Source organism: Haemaphysalis longicornis, unplaced genomic scaffold (genome assembly GCF_048455015.1).
Source record: "Haemaphysalis longicornis isolate Haplotype H1 unplaced genomic scaffold, Haemaphysalis longicornis Haplotype H1 scaffold_1, whole genome shotgun sequence".
NCBI lineage: Eukaryota > Metazoa > Arthropoda > Arachnida > Ixodida > Ixodidae > Haemaphysalis > Haemaphysalis longicornis.
In genome coordinates, this window is record NW_027526203.1 from 357,272,808 (window position 1) to 357,290,072 (window position 17,265).

General features: G+C 46.2%; 1 protein-coding gene across 2 annotated transcripts in view; it reads right to left on the bottom strand.

Annotated features, from left to right (window-relative positions):
* The window catches only part of Efa6 (Exchange factor for Arf 6), a gene marked incomplete in the record, with an annotated part of 221,222 nt that overhangs the window by 31,495 nt on the left and 172,462 nt on the right, over positions 1–17,265 (bottom strand). For both annotated transcript variants that reach the window (XM_077686123.1, XM_077686124.1), the window contains 1 exon segment: positions 6,699–6,892. In XM_077686123.1, coding sequence (XP_077542249.1) covers positions 6,699–6,892 — 194 coding nt within the window.

Sequence of the window (17,265 nt, forward strand, 5' to 3'; positions counted from 1 at the left end):
CAACAAAGATGCCGCGCCTCCTTTGCAACGAGGTAGAATGTAGCCGTGGCAACGAACAATTCATGTGATGCATTGAATTGAATTTCTTCTGCAACAATAAAAATTTGTTTTTCCTGCGAAACTTTTTGCCTTTATTACGGAAGTGCCCCTGTGCAGTGGAGCTTTTATTACCAGCATTAGCTCTTATTTTAGTGACCTGGCCACAAATTTTCGGCATTTTGCTTGGCTTGAAACTCCGCTTATCTCAAAATTTTCAGCGAATTTTATGCCTTCAAGTTAAGGAGGGATTACTATATATCACTTCTGCACTAAAATAAAACATTTACAAGAAACACGTTTTAGTTTAGATAGTTTGCACAACATGGCGCTTGCTGTTGAGCAAATGAGAGTTTTATTTTTTTATTTTTGAACAGAAGTGATAGATTTTTCAATAAGCAAACTAGGCCATTGGGAATATTTTCATAAAACTAAAAATTTACTTATTGGAGCATGACGGGTTTAAAGCCTGTAGGTCATGAATCAGACAGTCCCATAGGGATGTGATCAAGCAAGTCCCCCTTAAAGGAGCCATGAAGACAAAACACAACTTTGGTTCATTCAAAAGATTGCCTTGGCCTTGTTAGAATCATACTGACACCACTTTTAACGTAAACTGCGCTCAAACAAGCTGCATAATTAGGAAAAAAAGAAAAGGCCATGCGACCCACTCGCTCATTTTCCGCAACAGAACCTATGATGTCATACCAGCTAGCTCTGCGATTGGCGGAGGCCGGCAAAAGCAAACGCAAATTAGGCAGGGCTTATCAGCTTGCCGAACGAGCTATTTGCGCTTGAATTTAGGCCACATTCTTTTTAACGCAGTAAGAATGGTGGGACCCACAGTGGAAGTTACGAAAGCACACGTAAACATAAAAGTACCGATGCGTACTGCTGTTGGTACTACGCGAACTATGCTTGGTTTAGCTGCACAGGACTGCGGGGCTTCGAGGTAGTTTTAGACGACACTGGCCGATTGACGCAAGCAACGGTGTCTTACGTTACCATATTTGTCGAGCGAGCACTCTGTTTCGCGAAATTATTATTTTCTCCCTGAACAAAACAAGCCAGGGTCAAATATGGTCAAAAACAAACCAGAGGCAGAAAACGGCTTGCCACAGTATGGTGGCGCCATCTAGGTTCACCAACGGTAAACAAAGGCTTTCCAATCGGCTGCAGAGCAGTCGGTACCCGTGATGTCATTGCAGACCACGATAACACAGGAATTAGTGGGAAAATCAAAATTTTAACGTAAATTGATTATTTTCTCAGTGAATAAACATCGTTTGCATCCGGACAAGCACTGGGGACACTATAAAACACGAAATCTTTCAAATAAAATAAACTTGCATTCTGCCTTCATGGCTCCTTTTAAAGCATTAGAAGTGATGCCTGATGTCTGTGCAGTGCACATTGCCACAGAGGATGCCACCCACGGTGCATGTCGGGGCATGAGTGGAAAATTTGAGACCGCTCAAAACCAAAACCTTGACAAAAGATCTTGTTTTCAAGGGCGCTATTCTTAACACAGTTATCTCGAATTGAAAGGGACTTTTCTCAGATATTCCTGTTACTGCTTGGAAAATAACTTCAAGCAAGCGTAGCTTGGTGAATGCAAGTAATTGACAGTGGGGCTTTCAGCCTTCCTAGGAGTTGTGGAACAGGCTAATTTGACGAAATTGTGCATTAGTGCATAAGAAGAAGAAATACTATGCTCAGTCATTGAATACAGCCTCCACCTTGCTGTTTTTGCAAGGAATTGAGATTTGCTTGTTATGCACACAGACCTCACTACTTTTCCTTACTTTACCTATGCAATGCTTTCCGTTTATGCGCAGTTTTGGCACATGGGAATGCCTTCGTATTTGGGACAGCACCTTTTGCCACATGAGTGCTAAAAACTTTGTTTCTTCACCTTTGTTCCAGATGAACAGGCCTGGTAAAGCTAATCATGGCAACCGCAAGTCACAGAATATGAAGTAAAAAAAGTTGTGCAGAAATTCCAAGAATTGTCTCCTAATGTAAACACATCTTAAGGTGCTTCGCTGCAACCTTAACATTTCATTTCCTTGGTGGCATTGAAAGAACACGTCTTGCCATATCCAACTCCAACACCTTCAAAGTGATCATATCAACTGAGCCACAATGGCAGCCAATGACAGTTTCTGGTTTTTATGAGAAGCAGCTGCTTCTTGAAGGCATAAGACAAATAGCCCATTGAGTAAAAAAGTGTACATCTATAACAGAAAACCGGCTCCCTTGGAGGCATTCCAAAGTGCGAGCAGAAACTCGGCAGTAGCGAGAGGTGGTCATCTATGCCAAAACAGCTCCTTCTGAGGCATTCCATAGTACAAGGCATTCCACAGCACGAGAAATTCCACAGCATGAGGAAATACAGGGCCCAAGCTTAAACTCAGCAGTAGCGAGAGGTGGTCGTCCATGCCAGAACACCGCAGATGGAGAACAGAAGAACAAGCAGCGAAATTCACCATAGCTGCCAATTTTCCCATTACATGGCAGAAGAAATGAGCAGTGAAGAGACAGATCACAGCCATTGCAAAGTGTTAAAGCGGATTGCAAAGCAAAGTGTCTCAAGCGGCAAGATTACAGAGCTCTCGGAAAACGTGAGGCGAAGCAAGGCATCTCAGGCATTCAAGTGGACATTTATGTGTTTGCATATACAATCCACAAGAAATGCCTAGGGGCCCTCAGACTTTTTTTTCCTTTTCTGCCTTTTTGTTATGACCTTGACGCGGCAGCGGCGCGGTCACCAATTTTTTCACCGCCAATTATTATCATCAGCAGTAGCAGCGCCACGCGTGACCAGAAAAGTTTCTGGCAATGCGTTTGCTCCCAAACTGCCAGCAAGGCGGCCAATGATGACCCTATTGAAGAGGTTGCGAATGCCTTCGCAGATAAACTCAGCTCTGTGTCCCTAAAAAGTGACGTTGACCACCTGTCCAACTCCTCTTCTGCATCATCTAATTTCTGTGTTCCAAGAATTACCGAGGATGACGTTCGTAAAGCCCTCAAGCGGCTCAAACCATCATTTTTTTGCGGCCCTGATGGCATTTCATCTGCAATATTGAAAACTTTTGGGGAGCTTCTGACTCCAATCCTAACGTTCGTATTTAATAATTCAATTCAATCTGCTACTTTTCCAGAAACCATAATGCCTGAGCAGCATGGCAATCAACCACTACCAATCTTGTCGACTTTATGCCGCATGCTTCGGAAGCTGTGCAAGGGAGAGGCCAACTTGATGTCATTTACTTTGATTTGAGCAAGGTTTTTGATGTCGTCTGCCAGGAGCTCTTATTCAAAAAACTGTCTCAGCTTGATAGTGATACCGTTGTTGCATGCAATTATTTGCAGGCATGCAATTATTTATGCAATACGTCATATTTTGTGCGTGTAAATGGGCAGCCTTCTCTTTTCTATGAGGCCACCAGTGGCGTCCCTCAGGGCTCAGTTCTTGGGCCACTTCTCTTCTCAACCTTTGTAAATGAGGTCTCACCAGTATTTAATGAATGTAATTTTTTTTTATATGCCGATGATGTAAAATTATTTAAATCTGCTTCGAACACTGCCAGCTGTTCCGCTCTCCAGAGAGCAATCTCGTCCTTTTTGCATTAATGCTCATGCAACAAACTCTTCATCAACACATCTAAAACTAAGGTAATGACATACACAAGAAAAACCGACAACATATTGTTCTCCTGTAGCATCAACGGTGAAGTACTACCCCACCCGCCACGGTAGCTCAGTGGCTAAGGCGTTGTGCTGCTGGGCACGAGGACGCGGGTTCGATTCTTGGCCGCGGCGGCCACTTTTCTGATGGAGGCGAAAAGCAAAAACGCCCGTGTGAATGAGATTTCAGCGCATTAAAGATCCCCAGGTGGTCAAAATTAATCCAGAGCCCTCCACTATGGCGCGCCTCATCACCTGCGTTGTGTCGGCTCATTAAACCCTACAATCAATCAATCAATCAATCAATCAATCAATCAATCAATCAATGGAATTACTACCACGTGTAGTACAGGTTAATGACCTAGGCATCAATTTCGACAGTAAACTGAGCTTCTCTCTACGTATCCAGGTAATTATTCGTAGAATTCTTTGATTGCTTGGCGTAGTGTCGCATGTTGAAGGACTTCAACGAGCCGAATTCTCTTCGCAAGCTCTGCCCAACTATATATGTCGTTCTCAGCTTGAGTATGCATCTGTAGTCTGGTAACAGCACGTGCAAAACAAACCGTATGCTTATCGAAAGGGTCAAAAATAAGTTTATATCCATCTTCAACCACCGCTTCGGCGATAGTAGCAATTATAACCCTGGATCACCTTCTTCATTGACGCTATCACGCTTAACCTCCAGGCGGAATAAGGCTGATATTCGCTTCCTCTTTAAAGTTATTCATGGCATAGTGTCTTGTGGTGAGCTGCTACAACATGTTCCTCTTTACATGCCGCAAAAGTTGACCAGGAAACATGATACCTTTTACAACCCCAAATGTCTGCATGTCTTGTGCCCCGTGTTCCGACTGCAGTGCACATACAATCAGTACTCGGATTACCTGGATATATTTAATGATTGCACTATTCTGTTTCGCAAACATGTCTGTGAGTTTGTATTGGCGTAACTGCCAACTTTACTTATTCTGCGTCTTTTACCCTTGTGTTTATGAATTTGATTGACTTTCATTCTGTGACTTCAGCGTAAGCTATACTTTCGTTCTTTTCTATATATTCACTTTTTAATTGTCTCGTTTACTTCAGCCAGATATGCCTCACTGCTAGGCATTACTTGTGTGTATGAATGGGTGCTTGTAAGTGTGTCTTTGTGTGTGTTTATGTCAAAATTTGTAGTTTTCTTGTGTGTAACCCCTACTATTATAGTATTCATATTTTTTTTGCGAGATATGTACATCATGTTTCGTGCGTTTTTGTTTCCGTGCGCCAGCACAAGAGCCCCAGGCTGTTTCTAGTCACGCAAATAAATAAATGATTGATTGATTGATTGATTGATTGATTGATTGATTGATTGATTGATTGATTGATTGATTGATTGATTGGTTGATTGATTGATTGATTAAACTATTACCGCACCAACCGATCAGTTATTTTTATTTGCTAAGCTCAGCAACCTCACAGAAGGCTTCTCTGCACACACACCTGTGATGCGGGAAAGTAAGCTTCCAAGCCGGCCACGGCGGCCGCTTTTCTGATGGAGGCGAAAAGCAAAAACGCCCGTGTGTACGAGATTTCAGCGCATTAAAGATCCCCAGGTGTCAAAATTAATCCGGAGCCCTCCACTACGGCGCGCCTCATCGCCTGCGTTGTGTCGGCTATGCGACAGAAACTATGCGGCACATAGTGTTAGAATGCGAGGGTACCCATCCAAATCTACACGAGGGAAATATTCGGCTTCCACAAGCCCTATGATTTAAGGGTAGCACAGAAGAAGTTACCTTAAAGGCTGTCGAGGCGACGAAAAGAATATTAGAATGGTGGTGGACAAAAAGCAGAGGGGAATATTGCATAGGACAGTTACCACCTGTAACAGGAAAAAAAAAAAGTATTTTGTGCCTAATAAGTTTTTTGTGCCTGCCCTAAGCAGCGCTGGTATAATTAAGAGTGGAAAACATAGGTATATTAGTCCTTTTTGGTAAGATGACACGCCATCACCCCACTACAAAAGGGAAACGAATAGCAATCATCACCATAATTGACGAGAACGGTTCTCCCTGCTCAATTGTTTTTGTTTTTGTTTCAATTGTTCCTTTTCGATTGAGCTACTAATCAGCTAAATTTACACTATTGTAAGGATTAAATGTCTTAGCTTCGGCAATTACCCATTTGGCCGATACAAGGGGTTACACTTTTCGCGTTACGGACAGATTTTGCTGGAGTGCTCGCCAAAGAATACTTACACATTAAATAGCGACACGCGAATGACGGTGGTTGCCGGCACCCCTGCGCCAACCAACCAACCAAAGCATATTGGTGGCAACAGTACCAGCGACGTTTTAAGCCGCTGCCATGGCGATTAACGATACGCTTTTGCAGACGCCCCGCGCTACTAACGGCGAGTTCGGCGCTCGCGGCAGACTATGAATTACTCGGAACACTGGTGAATGCTAGAGGCCATACTTGGTCGACCAATCAAGGCAAGCTGCAGACAATTTTCTGAAGGCAAAATTTCCACTGTCAACATATTGGAAGCGAGGTCCGCAATAGCTGTATAAAATTTAGCTTTTTGCAAATTTACACTAAAAAAAATGTTTAAATAATTCATGGAGCACACTTACAGAGAACGATTGCCTTGAGCAGGTAAAGTGTCTTTACACCACCTCGTTAAAAAAATAAACAAAGGACGCCTCTCTCTGATCCGGTTTGCTATCGTGTGAAGTTCCCATTTACTGGTACAAGTGCACTCAGTAGTTTGTGTGAAATAGTTGTTAGTCAAATACTTACCAACACGGGCTGATTTTCTAGGCGTAGTTCGCATAAAAAAGTAATAATTACTAGTCGAATACTTACCCAACACGCGTTGACTATCTAACAGAGTTACCCTATTTCCTAAGCCGATACTGCGAAAACATGTTCGTATTACAGTCACCCCTAAAAATATTTTTTTCAAAAAGAATGGCGTGCCGTACCTTGGGACTTGAAGGCGCCCGGGTTGCAATCGAGGTAGCGCTTGGAGAAGTGAACCAGAACACGCTCGCGCTCCTGGGTCTCGCCGATGAGGCAGAACCGGTGCAGGAACATGCGCAGCGCGGCGTCCAGGGTCCGCCCGGAGAACTCGAAAAAGCGCAGGTACTCCTCCGCCACCACGCGCGCGAACTCGTTGCTGCGTGTACCACAGGGCGGGGGGCCAAAAATGTCACCAACGCAGCCCGGACTCATACAAACAACACGATGGGATGTAGTCGTGGAAAAAAACACCCGAGAGAATGCGACAGACACGTTAGACGGCGGCGAAGGGATGCATGCCTTCCTTCTCACGCTATTTTTCGTCGCGCCCTCAGTTGACCACATAGTTTAGGTGTCATACGGACGAGCGATGAAGCGCAGAACGACAACAGAAAGAGGTGGTGGTGGTGGTGGTGGTGGGGGAGGGGGGGCGGGGGGAGGTGACATATAAGCGGTGATATATAACCGCCGTACGGCGCTCTCTCAGGGACCGCCAGCCAACGACCGCTGAGTACAGCACCGGCGTGTAGGAACTGCGCGACAAGCAGACAGCCATACGGGAACACCACCGTTGGCGTAGTGAGTCACTTGCTTCACCAGGCGCACGGTGCCAGCCCATTTGACACGCGGGCTTGCCCGGAACAAGCATGTCTTGCACGACATGACTACGCGACTTGTCCGAAATCGACACCAATTTCACAGCGTTAAAAATGCTATTAAAAAAAACTAATTTCTCAGTTTTAAAATAATTAACGTAATAATTAATTATAAAATACAATCAAATAATACTCAACATTCTTGTTAAATAACCGCCTGAAAAGTGGAGATTCCCGCGGGTCGAGATTTCAGCGCAGGTTAAAGATCCCCTGGTGGTCGAAATCAATCCGGATACCTCCGTTACGGCGCGCCTTATAGCCCAGATGTAGCTTCGGTTCGGCGAGTTAAAACCTCACAGTTTTTAAATACCCACCCAGCAACGTAAGTGCGGCGCAAAATCCTTGTGCCTACTGAACTGTATCGACTATTTATTTTTAGATGTCGAGCAGCAGCTAAACAGGAAAGAAAAACAGGAAGGAGGGGGGGGGGGGGGGCATTTCATTAAAATAAGAAATTTCGCTGCACGAATCTGCGAAATATATTTCGCAGCAAAAATACTCGTCCTTAATCTGTGCGCTTGGCCGCATGGCAAGCCGCGTGTCTTATCGCATTCTTATCGCGAGAGCACATTTACCAAACGTCTGTGGCTGCGGGGGGAGGCGGGAAAGCCCCTCGGGCCGTATCTCGAGTGGATCTACTCGCCAGCGCACAGAGACTCCCTGGACGAGGTACACGTCGTCTCGTCCGAAAGGGGAACCGACCGAGCCGAGAGAAAGAAGCAAACCCGTGGCGCCAATATCTCTGAATGTGCGAAGTGCAACGCAGGCGGTTTGAATCATTTATTACGAAGAGAACCGGCCCACCCGCGAGGTTCGTTCTGTTCTTCCGCAAGGCTGTTCTTTGTTTTCTCTCTATTTTTCGACTGCGTCTTCGCCATTGTACTTCAGTGCTCCGGTCGTATGCGCATTTATTTTTCAACAAAAATTCAACAACCGCGAGTAGCAATTTGTTAAATCGCACACAATGCGCCTTCCTATCGGTTTCCGAAAGAATCGGTGACTTCGCGTTGCAGCCGCAAATGAAAAAGTCTCGTACTCCCGCCTTTTTTTGTTCTTGTTTGGGCGCTCCGCTTACATCGCGCTGCAAAGGAATCCGCCTCGCTTCAACCAGAAAAAAATCTGAGCGCTCAAAAAAGTCAATAAGGTATCCACAAAAAGTCGGACAAAAGAAGAACATTTTTCCCGAGAGCCCGTTCACTGTTTAAACAACAAATCAAGTACTTCCCCCAAAAGGGTTACTATCACTGCGACCGCGCTGAACGAAACCTTGATTATTTCTTCTCAGCGTGCACAATGGACTCCCGAAAGTGCCCGTAGGTGTGCTTCACCGCAATACACCTGAATGACAAATCATCGCTACTGAAGTGGCAAAGTAGGTCAATAACGAGGGCTATATTTGACTCGAAAAATCTGGTTTGGCATGTGACACCACACCGCGCAATGCAAGCATGACGTTTTACATTACGTGATGTCACAACGCAGATAATCTGCTTGAGCTAAATTACCGGTATGTGGGGCTTAGTTTTTACTCCAAAAATCTCCCTTGAAGCAGCGACTGGCCAGTTGGATGCATTGTGGAGCAATGAAAAACAACAACAAAAAAAAAAAACAGTACGTTCTTGCTGTGATGTTATGAAGAAAAATAATTGTGGCAGTTGGCAGTAACAGACGAGAAAAGCCTTAAAACCGATCGTAGAGCGAGAGGTCGAGATGTCTTTCGCAAGCAAAGACAAATTTTCGTCGGTAACAGAAAAACATTACAGAAAAAAAAAAAGGGGGGGGGGGGGGCAGCAGCCGGTTCGCCAGTCAAGGGCCACATCCGGATAGAATAGATGCGCGGGACGCGATGCGGGCGCCAGAGGCGACACAGCGGTCCGCGCGACCTTGGTAAAGCGAACTAGTAACCTTGGCCTCTTGGTAAACAAGGCGGCGCGCCGCAGTGATCCCACAGGGTCTGGCGGGGGACGCAGACCCACCCCTTTCCTGCTTAGGGCTACGTGAATAGCGGGCGGGAATGCGCCTTAACGCAAACCAATATTCGCAATCGCACTCCGAAAACACCTTTTGCCGAACCCCGCTTTTTCGCCGTTCGGCGAGGAATTGGCATATCGCGTAGCGTTCAGAGCCAAACTTGCATGACGTTACGAGTGTTCGCTGGGGAACGGTTCACGCGTTCACGTGTCTCGTTTTAGTCTCGTCTTGATCCCGCTGCACCCTTCTCTGCACAGGCTCGTTTACTTTCTGCGTCCACCAGCAAGAAACCACTGCCGACAATCGAAGCCACGTTCTCATGCTTGGAAGCACAGCGTCTTTTCGTTACCCGCAACGGCTGCACGAAGCTCCAGCTGCCGAACCAAGCGTTCCCACTGTTTCTCCTCCGCACGGCCCACGCAGCGAGAGGGCTTCGTTTCAAGAGCGTCAACTTCCACGGCCGCATACCAAGCACACGTGAACCGTCTGCACACGTGTGCATACCAAGCACACGCGATCGTACAACAAAAAGCTGTCGCGTGAAGGCACAGGTGACACCACGAGCGTTTCTCACCTCACGAAACGGCGGCAGGTGGCAGCCTTCTACTGATTCGTACACTCCTTCCTCCAGCAGGACGGTGGGTTACACCGCCCTGCCATGTCCACCACAGTACAATCCCCGCCACACACAAAAATTTTTGCGGCGTGGTGCGCAAGGTGACTGAGCGATAGTTGCTGCTGGTCGGCCGTTAATGGTAGTTGGTGCCTTGGAAGTTTGGATTGCCTCCACTGAGCACCTCGCAGAGCTGGTATTCCGTTCGGTCTGATAGAAACGCAGTTGGTTGAGACTAAAAACACAAGCACATAACCGAGGGTCGAACTGCTATTTTCATTAAAAATGGACATTGATTTGGCTGTTGCTGATACAAAATATTTTCGCACCTGGGTTACACAACTGCGTCGAAAAGGTGCGAGATAACTGCACACACAAAAAAGAGTACCACGCTGCATTAAGAGTGGTTGGATAGCTCAAAGACCCGCGCGCCACCAACAGGAGCCGCGCAGCCAGCGTTTGGTAACAGGGCCCGCGGTACAGCAGCGACTAACTACGACACTCCGCTGAAAACTGCCCGCATCGTTTAAACACCGACCACTACATTCTGCGCTTCCCATCCTTTGTCGCCATGACCAAGCTGGCGACTTTTTTTTTGTGCCGCGATGCCTTCAAACAAGTAGTTGTTGGTTGACATTCAACGTTTCGGCCCCGCCTTGGGAGGGCATGTGCCATTGGAATATTGTTCACGAGGAATATCACAAACAAGTTCTTGTGGCCCTGTATACAGGAATTCGACGGGAAAGCTAAATTCAAGTTTTAGCAGTAGAATACGACGGGTACAGCGTGGCCGGCCTGGATACTTGAACGCCAATGTAGCTGGCATGAATGTAGGCGCGGCTAAGAAAACGCCACCAGCGGTTCCGGTTACGGACACCACAGTGCTTAGAAGCGAGGAAAATAAATAGACACAGTTGTAAGTTCTCCTTCGTTATGTGGTGAGATTCAGCAATCCTAAATCCCTTTATGATGATGATGATGGTATGGTTGGTGTTTAATGGCGCAAGGCCAACGAGGGCAAAGAGCGGCAGAGAAGTTATTTAATGAAGAGATGTGATTACCACCAAAAGGTAGGTATAAAAACGTGTAAACCGAACATAGTAAAATCAATTAAAGATTGTAAGTAAACTTTATTGCAAGTAAACTCGGCAGAAAAGGTTGTAATCACGGCAAGTTTGATCATGGCCTCCGGCAGCCGATCGCGGAGGCCGTGGTTTCATCGAAGCGAACGCTCCTTGCTTCGAGGGGCGGCGCCACCTTCGCCTTGCCCAACCAGAACCCGTCTTGCCGAGCCAGTCAAATTATCTTTTGTCTCAATTCAACCCTTGCCTCAAAACAGGTCTCTGTCAGTTCGATTCAGCACTGTCGGGTTTATGTATACGGCGCTGGTATTGATACGATCTCATCAAACTTCACTTGCATTCAGCACCACCACGCCCGCCTCCAAGAAGTTGGCTCTCTGACATTAAGCATACCCTTGTGGTGAAGCACCCTTTACAGGCCTTAAAACCACGGGATGGCTCCCAAGGCAAGGCGCGGCAAGGAAACAGTTTTAATCTTTCCTCACCGCGCCTATAAGTAGATCAGCGTAGATTGACTGTGCCATTTACGAATTTCATCACGTTCTAAAGAAAATATGGGAGGGGGAGCGGGGTTCAACGCGCCGAAGCTACACCTGGGCCACGAGGCGCGCCGTAGCGGGCGGCTCCGGATTAATTTTGATTCCCTGGATATCTTAAAACGCGCACCAAAATCTCGACACACAGGTGTTCTCGCTTTTTATCTTTATAAGCAGCCACCGACGCCGGGATCGAACCAGCGTCCTTGGGATCCGCAGCACAACACCTTACCCGCTGAACCACCGCGGTGCGTTAAAATTCATCCCGTTCCAGCTGCTTTTAACTCTTTCGCTACCGCGCCTATCAAAATCGATCAATTTGATCGATGCTTTTGGGAGCGCCTTTTCATAGCGTTCCAGGCGTTTCTCGAACAAGTAAAGCTGTTCGGAGTTAGATCAGAAAATGGCCTTTCAAAATCAGTTTTGTTTTCATTTTTGCAACGGAAACGTGATTTTTGACACGCTTTTGAATCACCTGGTTGTGGAAAAGGGGCGTGGTCATCGCGCCTCAAGGCTACCAACGAAGAATGCGTGCAACTCGTAATTACTCTGCACCAGCGCTTGTTTTTTGCTATCAGGGTGTGAATGGGGAACTAGCAAACGATTTTCAATCGTCAGGTTCACGCTCTGACAGTAATAATCCCAGAAATCGGCTGAAAATGTCAAGCAGTGCCTGGTTGCAAAGCTACTTTATGATTTTAGGCAGTTTTATTGCCTTTGCGCAAGTTGTCCTATGTACTCTGGTAGTTCTACTTACCCCAGGACCATTCCCAAACAGTTTACAACAGTTTCGGTTTCGTTTCTGCATCGTGAAATTCATATTTAGCGCAACTACGCAGTTACCCAACTTCAAGGCTAACTGCCATGGCGCCTGAAGCGTCCGTGACTGATCCTCGAACAAAGCACGCCGCTCCTCATTTCCCCCCACCCTAACCCGATTTCTGCGATAAGAACTTCAGATGCAAGTCAAAAGGTCACACCCAGTCGCCAGATATCTGTTCCGCCGAGGACAGCGCTTCAAACCGGCCTTACACTGCCAGCTGTTCGCCTTCCAGTTTCGTTTTCATGCGAGGGTATATCCGGGTGTCTAATGTTGCTGCTTAGTTGAACTGTCTATTCGGACGGAGTCTCTGACAAGTTTTTGTACTGTTTCATTTGAAAAATGTTAGGTGGCGCTGCATTAGAGGAGGCTCGTTGTGCTGATCTTTTTTAGCGCGCGACTGCTACTCGGCCAAAGATCGCAGGGGACGATTCTAGCTCATCGTACCTCATTTTTGCGAGCAAGGCTACAATTGCGAGTAAGAAGATGATAATAAAGCTCAGCTTTATGTTTTGAGAGATAACTGACCGTGAACGACAACAAACATCAGCCACGGCGTTCCGTTTTCAACTTCATGCATGTTTTTTTCTGCATCGCGTGCTTGTCCCAAATATTGTGCTCGCTGTAAATGCAAAGTCAGCCATTGACAAGATGTTTTTACGTTATGTGGGGGCAAATTGGTGCCTCTGATAACGTCAAACCGCCAGATTTATTCCAAGGAACCACCCAAAATTGCACAGTTTGAATTAGAGGTTGGGCTTCACCGCATGACACGAGCACCGTGCGTGCTTACATTTTTTTTTTATATCTGAAAAACTGTTCCGCGCAAGTCGACATTTTTTTTAGGGTGTGTTTTTGAAATGTTTCCCTGCAAAATGTATATTCTAATTTTTTTCTACTACCGGTGGTTTGATATACACAACTCCTTTTTTATCATTTTTTTCGACAACTTGACAAAACTTTTGATTTTGATATTTTTTTTCACAACTATGATATATGAAAACCTTTAAAAAACTGGTGTTATTGGAAAGGCCGTTAAATAATCTGCATTTTGTGCTCCTGCAATTAGTGCCTAAATATTTTTTTAGCAGAAAACAAAATGTTTTCTGGGACCCCCCAAAATTGGTCAATTTTCTGCGGTAGCGAAAGAGTTAAGAGAAGTAAAGCGATCTAGCAGTTACCTCAAGATGCTCTTTAAGAGTTGTTTTCATTTATGTCCTGCAAAATTTGTAATTTCGGAGCAAATTTTCGAGCTACTAAAGTGTGAACAAAATTAAGCACCGTTTTAAGTATTTTAGTCGATATTATCGTGAGATAGGGATGTTGCCCCTCGGTGATTCTTGGTTTAGCACGGTTATAGTGTTAAACTGGGTTATGCATATACGAATTAGCAAATACATTCACACATCGCACAATTTGTCTTGCGTCAATTATACAGTTCTAGCCCGCATTCCTCATGGCTAGACAATTATGAAAAGTTAAACGACGCTAACGACGCGAAACAACCCGAGATTTTTCATATATAATGTGACACGACGCAAAAAGTTCCGTATTTCGACCAGGTTGCGCACGACTTTCCACCGCACGATCAACTAGTGGTCCTGCATCATCCACGCCTACACCAACACCACAACACAGATACACTACATATCGACCAGCGAGCAGAGACATCCGAACGAAGCGGCGGAGCGCAGCGTTAGGAACGTTTCTGACAGCGCGAGAAAGACGCGCCTTCCTCTTTCATCCTGGCTCGGCGTTCTTTGTCTTAGCTGGGTTCGCACACAGGACTTGACCTGTCTGCTTCCTTCTTGTGTCCGTGTCGAGTTTTCTCTACTTCAAGATGTTCAAGAACAGGAAGGGTTTTTCGCAAGTGACGTAACCGGCGCGCTCACACTAAGAAGAGGCAAAATAGGTAGTGCGTGCCCCTCATCACATTCTGAAAAAGAAAAAAAGAAAAAAAAAAAACGACTCGAAATGAAAGCGCATTAGCACTTGAGTTTAGTAAAAAAAGAGTTCCACTTGCGACTCCAGCGTACCTCGTTTCTGCGATAGCAGCTCTAGCTGCAAATCCGAAGATAAGAGCGGATCATTGGATATCAATGTCGGCAACGACAGGGTCTCAAACTGACCCACAATGCCAGCATACTTCGAATGTTGTGGGTTGTAGCTCCCCGTGGTTATTCCTAAACGTGTAGTGATGGCACTTCCTAAAGTGACTATTTTCAAGAAATCCGTAAGAGTTTAGGTTTTGTTTTCATGGCAGAGACAAGTGGCACTACCGAGAGCTCTTCAAGGACTTCGGCCTCTCCCCAGGTGGTCAAAATTAATCCGGAGCCCTCCACTACAGCGCGCCTCATCGCCTGCGTTGCGTCGGCGCGTTAAACCCTACAATCAATCAATCAATCGACTTCGGCCTCAGTTCAAGCGTGTTCGCGCCCGATTCATTCCAGCGTGGCTCTAGTTGACAGTCAGATGACGTCATGTTCACGAAAAGATTCATGTTCTGAGTGTGAAAGCACAGGAGTGTGGAGAAGGCAGAGATAGCTTTGGCAGACTCACCGGAAAGGGCGTCTCCAGCACAAACCAAAAACTTCCAACCCCACTTCCTTCCTTTCTGTGCTGCCTACACTGACGTTAAAAACTGCGCCCTCAGTGGGGTGAGTTGCTCATAACAGACGCAAAATAAAGGCAATCGCAGAAACGTTCATTCCACGATTTCGTTCCGCATTTCGACCCAGCGGTAGTTCAGCGTCCAGGCTATACTGTGAAATTCAAGTGGGAGACAAGGACCAGCGCTACGTACAACTGAATTTTAATAACAACAACGGGGCATATAAATAAAAAAGAAGAACACGCTTAAATGATTAAGAAGTTTATCATGCCACTGCGTGATAAACTTCGTGCGTGATAAACTTGTAAGTAGCGCCGCTCCTTGTCTCCCACATCTTGTGTTTTCTTTGCTGCACTTAACGGAGTTATAATGGAGTACCAACTAGCTCGTACACATACGTTGTTAAATTCACTTCTAGTTCGGTCCGGTGAGTCCAGCGAGGCTTAAAGTGAAACGAAAGTGCGTTAGTATTTATTTCCGAGCCTGCCCGAGATTTTTTTATAATGTCTCAACTTCTCTATCGTTTAGTTCTGCTCAAAGGCGCGAGTGTGCGGATATCTCACTATTCACAGCCTTGCACTGTGTCCAACCTTCTAGCTAGACTCACATTCGCAGAAAAAGCACAGGTGGCCGTCACCTAATGGGTCAGCTCATCCCTACAACTTTTGTGTTCTAAACGTGGTGGCAATCGTTACGACTGGTTGATTGTGGGATTTCACACGCCGAAGCTACGCCTGGGCTATCAGGCGCGCCGTAGTAGAGGGTTCCGGATTAATTTTGACTACCGGGGGATCTTTAAAGTGCGCCGAAATAGCGACACACTGGCGTTTTCGCTTTTCGCCCCCGTCAGAAAAGCAGCTACTGCGGCCGGGATCGAACCCGCGCCCTCTTGCGATCATCAGCGCAACGCCATAGCCACTGAGCATCGCGGCGGATCAATCGTTACGACTGGAGCAGGCACGCGTTGCAAGGCTAAATCAACCTGTCACAACACCTGTAACAACAATTACTAGCCCAAATTGTAGTCTGGAGTCTCTAGGCAATCTTTCGACCACTCTCGCTGCGTTCAACCGACTTTATTAAGTAGAAAAAGCAATTAAAAAATGCTGTCCTCTCTGCGTCCTCCTTACCGATTTTTTATGACGTCTCGTATCGTCGAAACGAGATGGCTTGCCTTGACTGCGCTACTGCATGGATCGCAGACCCTCCGACAGAATCAGAATGCCCACCGTTTGTTTCGTCGGCCGGGCACTTTAGTTTGTTCGTTTGTCGACTGTATAAGCTCCAAGTCCAAGTCGCTCCACACAAGCCCAAATGCGATGCTTCGCTGACTGGTACGCTAGTAGAAAAATCTAAGGCCAATTGAAGGCGGGAGAAGAGTCAGCGGAGTTAATATAGGTACTAATGAACTAAAATCAACGGAAACTTTTATCGTACAGCGTAAAACCAAGGTGCGGGAAGCACCTTTTGCGCTGGCTGAACTAGCATAGTGGTCAGCAGCCCACCCATACATCTGCGAACGCTTTTCCGCCTAAGGAATGCAGTCGCTAGAAATTACATATTGTGGGAATTTGGGGAAAACTTACTGCACGAGCGCTGTACAAGAAATAGTCATCTCGGCTGCTTGAAATGCTAAAGCTAAATAAAAATGTAAACTGACCATAGATTATATACTTTATATTCCGCCCCTGGCAGCGCTAGCTTATGGCCGCGTGGTCTGTAGCCCTAGGTACGTTGTTTTGCAAGTCACAAGTTCGAATTACCGATAGTGGATGTTTTTTTTTTTAAGTTGATTTATTTGTTTTTGGGCAATGTTTTCTATACTAAATTCACGTTTTTTCGCCGTAACGTTCATTGCTCCACGAGCAAGTTAGCAGAACGCGTGCAGACTAACACTGACGCGCTGGCGAGCCCTCGTTGGCGTGGTGTTGCCATAACCACCGACTTCTTGCGGGCACAGTGCCGAATAAGCCGACCCTTGGCTTGGTGCGAACACGCCTTTTACGATACAGGAAAGAGCCAGGCAAGCTCCAAAGGTGGGGGCAAAGCGCATCGCATCGTATTTGAGCGTCTCCGGTAACGCGGAGAGCGTTCATCCACTGCGTACGCCTCAGCTAGTGATCGTTGCGATTCCAGGCCGTGCTGGCAGGCTTATCTGGCGCATTTTACAGCCGAAAACGTGGCAGAAGAGGGGTATGCCGATTACTAAGATATCTAGAATGCCCAGCCAACGATAACGTC